This window comes from Glycine max, chromosome 3 (assembly GCF_000004515.6).
Source record: "Glycine max cultivar Williams 82 chromosome 3, Glycine_max_v4.0, whole genome shotgun sequence".
Classification (NCBI taxonomy): domain Eukaryota; kingdom Viridiplantae; phylum Streptophyta; class Magnoliopsida; order Fabales; family Fabaceae; genus Glycine; species Glycine max.
In genome coordinates, this window is record NC_016090.4 from 33,252,575 (window position 1) to 33,265,471 (window position 12,897).

The 12,897-nt window shown below is 33.6% G+C and overlaps 1 protein-coding gene across 8 annotated transcripts; it reads right to left on the reverse strand.

Moving 5' to 3' along the window:
* Positions 1-3,503: 3,503 nt before the first annotated feature.
* LOC100797408 (protein prenyltransferase alpha subunit repeat-containing protein 1-B) lies at positions 3,504-12,093 on the reverse strand. 8 transcript variants are annotated; one of them, XM_006576659.4, is made up of 12 exons: positions 11,853-12,093; positions 11,584-11,632; positions 10,991-11,102; positions 10,258-10,650; positions 9,736-9,843; positions 9,494-9,584; positions 8,964-9,032; positions 8,002-8,079; positions 7,756-7,845; positions 6,518-6,568; positions 4,227-4,445; positions 3,504-4,135 (listed from the first exon to the last, which is right to left on the reverse strand). In XM_006576659.4, the coding sequence occupies exons 3-12, from the start codon at positions 11,071-11,073 to the stop codon at positions 4,016-4,018; spliced, it is 1,302 nt and encodes a 433-aa protein (XP_006576722.1). In that variant the 5' UTR covers positions 11,074-11,102; positions 11,584-11,632; positions 11,853-12,093; the 3' UTR covers positions 3,504-4,015. The 8 variants fall into 8 exon arrangements, with proteins under 8 accessions (XP_006576722.1, XP_003520431.1, XP_006576724.1 ...); XM_003520383.5 differs by having other exon boundaries at positions 10,991-11,106; positions 11,584-12,093; XM_006576661.4 differs by lacking the exons at positions 11,584-11,632; positions 11,853-12,093 and adding an exon at positions 11,287-11,534.
* Positions 12,094-12,897: the final 804 nt, after the last annotated feature.

Below are 12,897 nucleotides of genomic sequence, written 5' to 3' on the forward strand. Positions count from 1 at the left end.
CTTTTCGTAGTGTTGCAAGAAAATATGCTTGGAAAAACTTTTAAACAGGATATTTAAGTAATAAACAAATAAATGGATGTCATTTTTTTTCATGGAGCCGTAAAATGGTCAAATTTTCTGTTTCATGACATGAGATCACCTAAAATTCAGAGATTTACAGCTAACCCAAAATTTATCAGATAGTAGTTAATACAACTTAACTCTTCTACGAAATCTTAATTGCTTGTGATATTAACTTTGTAGCACCTTAAATTTTTTTTTCGAAATTTTGTTTCAAAAACTATTTAAATAATAATATTGTGGAATACGCGTCTTTAACTTTTAATTTCTATTTTTAAGTCGGTAAAATATATTATTAATTTTTTTTCATTATAAATAGGATAAAATCAAATAAAGTAAAAATAAGTGTGTTGCTTGAAAAGCGCTAGGTTTTCACATTACAATTAAATCCGTAAATAAATGAATGCACATTTGTACATAAATAAAGCAAATAAATAGTGTCACTGTAGAAGAAATTTGGACACAACCCAAAGTGTAAAAGTGGTGAAACGATTGATATACATCTACTATATAAAAAAACATACATTTATAGTAAAAATCTCGCCCCTCAAAATGCATCAAAATATCAACAAGAATCTAGGATTAGAGCAGATCACTACCTAACTAAAAATACTGAACTACACCTAAGGTATAGACACGGGAAGGTCATCAATCCTCCTCTTCAGATAGAGGCTCTAAGTCTCATAGAAGCTTGTGATACTCTTCCTCCTCCTCGAGCATCATATCAATGTGATCTCTCCAGTTCTCAGTGACCTGCACGAGACGTACCAACTCGAATCTCCAACTCAAGACATAACCCCTCGCATCAAACCTCACTGAGGTCACTATGAATTCTTGAGTATCGTGAGACATTTCCATGCCCAAATAAAAACTGATGTCTTCAAACCACTCCAGTTGTCACACGTGACATAAATCTCCAAGGAATGTAGCAGTATCGAAAGTGATCAATGGTGATGGGCGTGGCATCTAGTCTATCTACCGGCACCATGTGCACTATAATGTGACATGTGTAAACTGACGTGCGTGTACCTCGACACAACCACACTCTTTTTGTTTGCATACTAAGCCAAGCTCGTATAGGGCTTGACTCCTTCGACATCTCCTAAACCTATAAGTTGTTGGTTGTAGGAGTGAGTCTCCCACTCCTCAAATGTCACGAACAACAAACAAAATCATAGTATACAATCCACCTAACCATTGTGTGTGGTTGTCTAAGCAAACATCATTCTTGTGTCCTAAGCACATAATTATTCCACTTGTTTCACAATAGGGCCCATCCACTACCATCAAGCATCCCAAGTCATGATGGTCTTACACTTTTATGTGGATGACAGTCAGGAGTGATCACCACATGAATATACAATGTACATCGATCTCCAGCCCCCAACTCAAAAAACATAGTCTCAGAGACAATCAAGAATAGCAAAATGAGGTCTGTGAACTCTCTACAACAAAGGAGTTCATCAAATGTTGGGTTGTCACCACTCGCTAAGTCCCCTAGGTCCCATGAACCTTTTTGCCCACTACACTCAAGTGTATCTCTGTTCATCATCCACTTTCTCAAACCAACCTCACCATTCACAGATGTCATAGAATCTTTAGTTCCTTACTCTTCCTTAGGTCCTCTCACTCTTATCGCCGCATCATGTGTGTAGCCCTCATACCACGTATGACAAACATATTCAAACATTCACACAACAAGAAATAGAGGCGAGGATCAAGCATACATAGTATTCTCAAGCAACCTATCTCAACCTCTCAAGTAATAAAAAGAACATGTAACACATCGATTCACAAACAACATAACGACTAATAAAAAATACAACCAACCAGCATCTATAACAAACAATTTGTCGAGGGTCGAACACCTTAAGACCCAACCCAGAGCGCGTACAGAAAAAGATAGTCAATATATATATATATATATATATATATATATATATATATATATATATATATATATAAGTTTCACACATCAAAGATAGAATTTGCTGGATTTCACACTCTCACTGTCTTACTCATTCAAGACAATAGAAATTTAGAATAAAAGATCCAACATGCTCAATCATGTCATTCAAAAATACAAAATACAAAGCACTCAATTCTAACGATTATATTCGTTTAAATCTATTGTCCTGTAATTTTTCCAAAAATCAATTTTAACACTCCTTACTACTCCCCTAAGGTTTTTCCATGTTATAAATTCATTTTTGAGCTTATAATCACTGAATTAAATCATCTAATACTAGAAATTCCCCTACTGTTCATATTCACCAAATTTCATTCCTAAACTTTATTCGGATTTTCTAGGTGCTCTAAAAATTGGTTTTTCCTAAACCTTATATATTCATTTTTGAGGTTAAAAATTCAAGAAAAACAGTCCATGCAGCAGCACTAACCAATTCAGTCTTGTGCAAAAATTATGGCTTCCTAAAGATCTCCTTAACTTGTTTTGCTCATAACTTTTTCTAGAAAATTCCGTTTTCACACCATAAGTCTAACCCTAGGTTTTAATATCCAAAGAACTCATTTTTGGCATCAAAGTCTCAAGAGAAACAGCTCAGCACATAGATCCAAAACAGGGTAGCAATACAAAATTTTCAAGACAACATATTCAAGAAAGTTTAACAACAAGAATAGGGTTCAAGGGTTGGAGAGACTTTCCCCCTACCTTGATGATGCTCCACAAAATTTAGAAAGAAGAATGGGGGAGTTTAGACTCAAGTTTCCAAACCTTCAAGAGTGCAAAATAAGATTTTGAAACTACAAGTGAGAATAGAACAAGAAAATATCAAGCTTAGAATTGAAAATGAAAGTCATTTACCTAAGCTTGATGGAAGAAGGGTTCAAGAACACTTGGAAAATCTTGAAAGAAGAATGAAAATGGTGTCTCCTTCCCTCATGACCAGCTTGTGAAAGATAGGAAGAATGACCAAGTTTTGTAAGCTTTTGAAGTTTAAATGAAACTTGTAGAAGAAGCTTAGAGCATGATCCATTGGATTATTGTTTATGATCTAATTAATGACCAAATTTGACACATTGAATGACCTTGATCAGCTATGCGTAGCCGTGCCATCCAATACCAAATGTTATGTGCTTCACTTTTAAAAATTTTACTCAAAAAAGTTAAAATAAAGTTTTGCCAAAAATGGATATTCTTACTTTATACCAAAACTAGTAAATTTTATCCTATATGCCTTGATTACTATGCTAATCTTCCTAGGATTAGCCATAACTTGAGTAAACCTCTCATAGAGCTAAATTACGCTGCCACTCATTGCACAATGCAATCTTGTCACGGATGGAATTTTCATTTAGACAATTTTCATATCTCTATCAGTTAAGCTAAACAAATTATTTATACTAAAAAAATATATATCTATATAACACGAAAATTATATATTTAAGATTATATAGAAAATTAATTAAATCACACAGGCACGGATTACTCAGTACAAATTTTCATTGTCTAGCCTATCACAATGTAGCAAAATAAATTAAGAAGGAAATTTCAGGGTGTTACAAACTTAATTTTTTGATAATGAAAGAAAGAATTCAGAGAAGGAAAACTTCTCTGCACTGTGGTAACAGCCACCCACAACTACCTAAATGATTGGCTACCTCTATCCCCCGGCCCTTTCCCTTATATCCCATGCAGCCTCTAACTTTACCACCATGCTTCCCACACTTGTTGCCAAGTATGTGAGTTAGTTATAGCTTGCATAATCCCTTTTTTACCCTTACAGATATAGGAGTCTCTAAGAGCTTGACTAGAGTATTTGAGGTGCAATTGAGTTGTTTTAGGCAAGTATGAAAGTTTCAATGGATTTATTTTTCAAATGGATTTATTTTTCAAATACATGTGCGGAGTTATAACAACTTGGAACTTAACCCTCTAAAGAGAAAGGTGCACATCACAGGATCTCTCTATCCCACATAGCTCATGTGCTTCCATCTAGTTCATAAAGTAATTGAAGAGTGAGGATCTCTCTGGGCATGACTTATCCAACAAGGTCTTCAGATCTACATCTTTTATCTTCTCTAAGAGCTTACTCTCCAGAGGCTTGGCGATTTGCTGATGCATATAATACATGTAAAACACCAGAGAAAGCAGTGCAGCTAAGCAGTCTTAAAAAGTAAATCCAAAGGAAAACTAATCCACATACCACTTTTAACCACAGTATGTAACAAGCAGAATATGCAGCTTGTGCTTGGACATCCACAAAATCATCAACAAAAGTTGAGCAGGAATGGAGAAGACATAATTCATTCTGCAGAAAGGTGCCAAAGTCATGATGCATGCTGATTGCCTCCTTGGAGTGGTAGGATGCATCACCGGAATCAAGTATCCACATGGAAAGGAAGCGACGATGAAGCCATAGAGCCTGTTAAAAATGAGCAATGTTGAATTTCTAAACTTGTAAGAAAACTACTGAAGTAGAATAGCCACTTGAATTGAAGGCACCATAAATCGCTAATAGTGTTTTTGGATGGAGCAATTCAGTGGGGGAATTCATTTTTTCAAAGAATTTAAAATGATTCATGATAAAATAGCTTGTTTGGATAGAATATTTGAAAGGAGATTTAATGTTTGGTATTTTTATGAATCATTTTGATTGACTAAAATAGTAGGATTTCAAATTATCTAAAAAAATATAAAATTTGAAATTCTTTTTACGGAGACACTCACTCTAACTCACATTTTTGCCCACGACTCTTTCTCGCTCAACACTCGCAACTACGGGTGACCAAAGTTTTTACGACCGGCATTGACTTAAGTTGTTTTTCACTAACGTTGGCCGAGATTTTTTTGGTCAGAATTTTTTTGTATGATGTCAACCAAAATTATTTTTTGCCGATATCGGCTAAGATTTTTTTTAGATGATGTTGGTTAGGGTTATTTTTTCACTGACGTCAGTCATGAGAACTTTTTACTGACGTTGGCCAAGGATTTTTTTTTTGCCATTGTCATCTAGGTTTTTTCAGTTAATGTTGATTAATATTTTTTTGGCCGACATTAGCTAATTTTTTTTCTACTGACATCAGTCATGGCTAACTTTTGAGTAGACACATGCTAGGATTTTTCAGCTAATGTCAGCTAGGTTTTTTCAGCCAACATCAGTCAAAGCTATTTTTTTAGCCAATATCGGCTAGGGTTATTTTCCAGCCGATGTTAGTTAGGGTGTTTTGGCTTATGTCAACTAGATTTTCTTAGCCGACATCGATTAGGATTTTTTTTGCTGACATCAACTAGGGTTTTCTAGCTGACATCAGTCAGAGCTATTTCCTAACCACATTAGCTAGGTTTTTTGGCTAATGTTGGTTAGGGTTCTTTCTACTAACACCAGCTAGGTATTTTTGACCGATTATTTTTAGTTGACATTGACTAAGTTCTTATAGTCAACATTCAGTAGAGTTTTTTCGGTCGACATCGGTCAGAGCTATTTTTTAGCCAACATCAGCCAAGGTTATTTTATAGTTGATGTTGGGTAGGGTTTTTTGTCCGACATTGGTCAGGGCTATTTTTTAGCCAACTTCGACTAGGGATTTTTCAACCAATGATGTTTTTCGGCCGACATCGGGTAGGTTCTATTGGTCGGCATTGACCAAGCTATTTTTTAGCCGATATTGGATAGATGTTTTTGTCAACGCCTGTTAGGATTTTTTTGGCCGACGTTGGCTAAAAATAGTCTTGGTCAATGTCGTTCGGAAAGACCCTAGCCGGTGTTGGCCAAACAAACCCTAGCCGACATTGGTGAAAATACCTAGTCAACATCGACTGAAAAATAGACTCAACCAACGTTAGCCGAAAAATAGCCTCAACTGACATTAGTTGACAAATGTTCCCGGCATACTTTGACAAAAAAACCCTATTTGATGTCGACTGAAAAAATAGCCTAAGTTGATATCGGTTTAAAAATATCATTAGTTGTGGTCAGGCAAACAACCCTAGTTAAAATTATCAATATTTTGTATTTTTAAATTATTAAAAATTAAAAAATATTTTTTAATTAATATTTCAAAATTAGATTGTGTTTGTTTTCTATAAAGTTTAATATTAAAATTTCATCTATTTAAAATATAAAATTGAAATTTTGCATATGGAGGAAATTGAATTGTCCTATCCAAACAAAGAATTTAAAATTAAAGAAATTTGAATTGATTTATCCAAACAAAGTATTTGAAAAATGAAGAAAATTAAAATCAAAGCAATTCAAATTTTAGGCATTTCAAATTCCCTGAAATTTTGAAATTCCTGATCCAAACACAAGGTAAAAAATAACAATATGCTATAAGACAAGAAAATGATATTCAGATTTCAAGAATCAAAAAATCCTATAAATAACAAATGAAGAGATTATTTATAATGCTCCAGCGGATCAGGAATCATTTTAGTGACAAATGATGTGACCATTGACCAATAAGAAACAACAAATTAATAATAAGGGTCACCTACCTCTCTTCCAACATAACGTTTTATCAATGTTTCATTCCAATCAAGTTCATCCTGTCAAATCAGAATTGCCACATTGTTAAAAACTACATTTTTGTACTGATAGTACTAGTAATATGAGGTCAAGATGATACAGTAATATCAATTCCATTAGCCAATCTGCAGTTCTTGTTTTCCCCTTCTATATTTCTATGAAGGAAACACATGCTGCCCAATCTTTTCGTGCAGTAAGTAGTACATTGAATATTTCAATGATAAAGTGTTGTCAAAACCACGTTCTGACATATATTACAACTATCAGATCATCATTTAAAGTAGTAAAGCAAGTAAGAAATAACAAAAAATTATTCAAATTCAAAAACATGATCAGTAGATCATGATGTTATAGTAAGTCGAGCATATTTTGGAGGTGCCTAAATTGAGCTTCGCTTGTTTGGAGCAGCTCACTAGTTTGCAAAATTTACAAGCATTCTTTTCTAACTTTATTTTGTCTTTCATTTTTCAACTAAAAGTTTTTTATTAGCATTGATGAATTTTAGAATAAAGAATACCAAATCAGTCATTTGTAAAAGTTTCATATCTCACGTACATTGTATCCTGAGTTGTTTTAAAAAAATTCTAGTGCTTCGTGTCAAATTTCTTCAACATTTGGAACTCATGGCTCTTAGAAACCTAAAAGGCCAATTACAAATTTTAATGTCTTAATTCACTCATTCTGCTACCATTTCTAGCAATAGGAAGATAATATAAACCACCAAAAGGCCCATAAGATCCTGCAACATGCACTAGTTTTATGACAATTAGATAACAGTCGAAGGTATGGGTTCAATCCTAAGCCCTTAAGATGAGAGATTGAGGCTATATTTTGATATCTAATGAGTAATGATAGGTCTAATTAAATGAATTGGAAGAAAATCATCATATACCATTGTTTGAAATTGGTGGTTAAGAAAAATAGAAGTATTGGATGGAATGCAAGGGAAGGGAAAGGAATACAATCCACCAGGTTTCAATCCATCCTATTTTGAAGCCAGAGATTCAAATTGCAGATCACATCACATGATGCCACTACAACATCTCAGAAGCAGCAACTCAACTGCAACAACCAGTCAATCACTATCAATTGACCATTCCTTTCATTCGACTCCATTCCATTCCTTTATATCAATCCAAACATAGTATAACAGACTTAAAATAAAGAGCCCATCAGATCATTTACAATAAATGAGTACAATTATTACCTTCAAGGCTTGGACAATATCAGCATTATGACCATAAGATACAGTTTCTTCCACAGAATTTTGGTTCTCCATAAATTTCAGTAATAGACGCTGCAATGCAATGGAAACTATTATTGTCAAGAGTGCAGAATCCTAAGCTCATCGAAGGACATACAAAACTATGGTCTGTTACTCAAAACTCAGTGTTTATAATTTGGAAATTATAAACATTCAGTATCAGGTTAAAGCAAGTAAATCACAACTTACTCTGCGATAATGAAAACAACAATTATCAGCAACATGCAGTGCAGCCCAGCTTCTGGATTTCTTTAATTCATACAGAACCTAAAAAGGTAAAGCGTCATGAGAACCATTCATTAAGTCCATGACAAGTAAGTTCATATTTCATTTGATGAAAAGATTTTTGATGGAATGGCAATGGGAGAGGGAGTAGGAATGCAATTGAATGTTGAATTGTTGACTTCATTCCATGTTTATATTTGATATAAAAAAACTTCGTACCCCATTGCCCAGAGGCTCTTCGCTATGCGAAGGTATGGGGGAGGGATATTGTACGCAGCCTTACCCTTGCATATGCAAAGAGGCTGTTTCCGGATTCGAACCCATGACCAACAAGTCACCAAGGCACAACTTTACCGCTGCACCAGGGCTCGCCCTCATGTTTATATTTGATATACTATAATTAAAATAAAAATGCAATAAAAATAATTTGTTTGTTACAGTTAAATATTAGCTGCTTTAGAAAACAAAATTTGGTCCCAAAAAGATTTTGGAACGGAACAAGTGGTCCACCTGTGATCGGCCATTTTTTATACATATTTTGATGAAATATAATGAAGATTACAGCACTTTTTATGGAATACCTATTCCTTTAGTTTTTGGAATGTTCAATCCCCGTCAGAGGAGCTAACCAAACATGGGAATGGGCCCATTCTATTCAACTAAACATGGAATAATTGGGTTAATATATCCCTTAGCTCCAACAGCAGGGTAAAGTAAAACTACATACGAGCACGTGTGACAAGGCATTTCCAAAAGAGAAAACAACTATGCTACTGATACTACATTGTATCTTTTGGGAGTTTAAGACTACATGTACATCCCTTCATGACAAATTGCTAGTCCATTTCATTATTCAACCATGCAATTTGATCAAGAATTCACGACATACACTTGCAACAAATAAAAATATATCATAGAATCAATACCTGTTCGATAGTCATGTATGAGATTAACCAGCAACGGTGATTCCATGCACGATAATTCATTTTTGATCTCTGTAAATGATGGGGTACATAAAAGGAATAAATGGATATTTCATTCAAAATGATATTTCATCTGACATGAAGTCTCTAATCTATATGGCAAAAAGGTGAGGCATTATATAAATCAATTAAAATCATCAACAGATAGCTTTCTTAAAAAAATAATCATCAGCAGATCTCTTGTCCGCCCCACCCCTCCAATCTTTTTTTCCTTCTTTAGGAAGATGTTTTGGAGATTATTTCGTATTTACAACGCAAAATGGATTGAAATATCAAAGGTGTCAACATTTGGCATGTGTATCATGTTACAATATAATCTTGTATATATCCTTGTATTGAGCAAAGGTCAGATCAAAGGTTTAATAAAAGCAACAATTATCCTTCTCTCATGTATGCAAGCCCGTCAATCACAAAAACATAAAATAAAAAGTTTCCAATTTAAGCAGTATAATGTTCCTGTATTGAAATTAGACCTCAGCTATTTTTTCCACCAGCTCAGATTCTTTTCCCAAAATCTCATTGAAATTTGAACAGTTTGCAGAGATTGACTTGATCACCCACCGCCTAAATAAAATACTTTTATGCATTAGATTGCTAATCACATTCCAAAGCCTCAGGATCAATTAAAATTCAACATTCAAATCTATATAATACTAAAAAAAATATATCCTTTTAGTGATGGGAACAAAGCCATTAGAAGCTTCACATTTAATACCTATGATTCCAAGCTTGTTCGCTTTTGGGTGAATATGAGAGCACAAGTTCTGACAGGAGAAGTTCATCTACAAACATTGAGAGCTTCTTCTTGGACACTATTAACTTTCTGCAATATGCACAGAAAAACTTGAGAAGTTGGTAACAAATTCCTAGCAAATTTCCTCAATGGATGTTATCCCTACTTTCTCTTTAATGCATTCCTTACAAATCCTACCTTATATGTTCCCTCACACATCGCAACATTTTGTGCAACACTAAGCTTTTTCTTCTGTTTACTCTTTAGCACCTAACATTTAGTACCATACAGTATCACATGTCTTATGACTGCAATAAAATTTTCCTTTTAGTTTAATGAACATAGCATCATTTGGACATTTGAACACAAGGAAAATGCTATCAAATAAATCTGTTGTCATAAGCAGTTGAAAAAAAATTATTGAAATCTGTCAACTTATTATTCTGACTTATAGATGTCCGCAAAAAAAGAGTATAAAAAATTATTAATAGATAAGATGAGAACCTGCAATTCCAAGCTGTCAAAAAGTCACAGCTTAGCAGCAGAAGAGACTTGCTGTGTCTCAGAAGCATACTTTCAAGATGATCACAAGAAGAAGAAGAAGCAGGTAAGCAAATTCCAACTTTGTCAGATTGATTGTCACACATCCTGTATTGTTTTAACGTAGTCATAAACACGTGTTTAGCAGCTCTATATAACGGTAGAAGAACATGAGTTGAAATTCCCAATTTATGATCTCTGTTCCAGAAATATAGGTTGTCTTGTTTGGAAGATTCCTCAGAGATCACTACCCCGTCTGCTGATTGATGGATAGCTTCATCAGATAAATTAGACGAAATGTAGGATTCTTCCTTTAGCAAGGCAAATTGGGATGGATGAATGAAGCCCAGCTCGTCACTGGATCAAAAGGAAACACAATATAGTTACTTGAATCAAGCAAAGAAGAATCAAGACATTGCTTACAAGTTGTTATTCTATCAATCAAGGTTATATCTTTCAATATGTTATATCATCCATAGACTTGATACAAGAGAAGTTTGCAAGATTTACTAAAACAAATTAGTAATGGTTTTCTAAAAACTAAAATCTTACTAATAAGCATTCATGATGAAAAGGTTAAAGCTATTAGAAGACAGCATATTGATTAACAGGAATCCTAGAAAATTCACAAGTTTCTGAAGCAACCATCAGGGCAGGTATTATATCAGTTTGTGTGCATGACATCATTAAACCTTACATTAGAGCATCAAATTCAAGAATATCCTCAAACTGACGTAAGAGATCCATAGCCTCTACATTAGAATGAGACTCTTCACTCATATTTGCTAACCTGTATCAAGTCAAAGGTGCTGACTTGAAACAAAACAGAAAAAGGATGGGATCAATTGCCAAATCAATCTTATCAAATAATACACTAGGAACCAAGTAATTACCCCAGAAAAGAAAATCAAGGAAATTCAATAAGCATCGATCAATCCAATAATCCATTTCAATTACAAGGTGGGACAACAAAAACAAGGCAAATAAACTGACATGAGCGAGCTGACAAGACTTGCACATTCCTCAATTTGCAGACATGAAACCCATTTCATAGCTTAATGCAGCTCAGGCATTTCCACAAATAGTTCATGGGCACTACCAATTGAGACACTTATTCTTGTAATTTTACAACTATGCGAACAAATAGTAGAATAGAAGGAAGGCAAATGAGAATGAAAAATTAAAAATAAATTCTTCTGACCAATCAAACAATTTGTTAGCCAAAGCCCTAATATCTTAAACGTTTTTTGTTCAGAATAGAAGACCAAACAAAAGGGAAATTTTTTTTACCTTAATGGAAGATTTCGAGAATAATGGAATTCTGGAAAGTGTCAAAGCACTGCAGAGAGTGTAGCGTAGGATGGAGGACGAGAGTTGTTTTGGGGAGAGAAAAAAAAAGAGGAGGCTAATTACGTAATTTTATAAACAAAAATAAAGAAAGAGGAGTGTACTTAGTAGAAAGGGGGAGTGTAAATAGCAAAAGACATATATTGTTATGTCCGTGTATTGCAAAATCGGATAAAAACGCCAACACAGTGAGGAATGAAGTAGTTATTAACTTATTATTGCAAGCGAAGCACACAGCAACATCAACGGTGAGCATCACTGACTCCACCCAACACTACACCTTCCAATTCGTCGTCCCTTCGCTTCAAACTCTTAATTCTTTTTGTCATTTTTCAACTTGCAGCAAACAAACTTTTAGGATTGAGGATTGAGGTAGTAGTATAAGATTTTGTATGTTTATATGTGATGTGAAGAAATAAACTAGTTAATGAAAGATTTATTTCTGTGCACAAAATTTTTTTAAGTTAGATACATTCACGCGATAAACAAATTTAGTGTCCAACTTAATTAATGAGAGGATCTCTCACCAAAAATAAAAAAAATATTTCAACTTGCAACACACCGCAACCACAAGTCCACAACCCTACTTGCATGCCAAAAGCTAATTAATGCTGTAAATAATATTTTTTTTATAATTTATTAGGTAATCAATTCTCAGTTTTACACCTAATATGTCGACTTCAATAATTATGTGCATCACTAGCTATACTGTTAATTACTTTTTCTCAATTATTTGTCACAAAATTTTTCTTAAATTATTTATGCACTGTTTTGTCTTTCTTTTATTTAATTATCAAAAGAATTTAAAAAATTTGACGATGATTAACCAAAAGATGTGTTAGCGGGTAGAATTATAATATTAATATTCGTGAGTTATTTTTATAATGAAAGGATATTGAAATAAGTATTGAAAAATAAGTATCTTTTTTAAAATAATATTATATTAAAAATTGATTTTTTTTTTCGAATACATCGTTGTATAAGTTAAATTCATGTAGCACAATCATTCACTTTTTTTAGGTGGAGATACAATCATACAATATTTATAACTAGGTCACAAGATCAAATTTTGTTGGTACTCTTTATTGAATTATTTTAGAATCAGAAAAGTTATGTTTGTCCCAGTAAAATTGAATTCAATTTTTTAAAGTAAAATTTGGAATTTATATTTTATGGATCCAAAAATGTGGTTGAGATGAAATATTCATTAAAAGTGATTTATCAAATTTATCGATAACGATTAATTATTAGTAAAAT

Bases quoted from the DNA above. Each gene is read 5' to 3' on its own strand.
- LOC100797408 (XM_006576659.4), bottom strand. From the start codon at position 11,073: ATGAGTGAAGAGTCTCATTCTAATGTAGAGGCTATGGATCTCTTACGT. The intron at 10,651-10,990 runs GTAAGGTTTAAT...CTTTTGATCCAG, and splicing joins CTTGAATTTGATGCTCTAAT to TGACGAGCTGGGCTTCATTC. The intron at 7,846-8,001 runs GTAAGTTGTGAT...ATTGCATTGCAG, and splicing joins GTTGTTTTCATTATCGCAGA to CGTCTATTACTGAAATTTAT.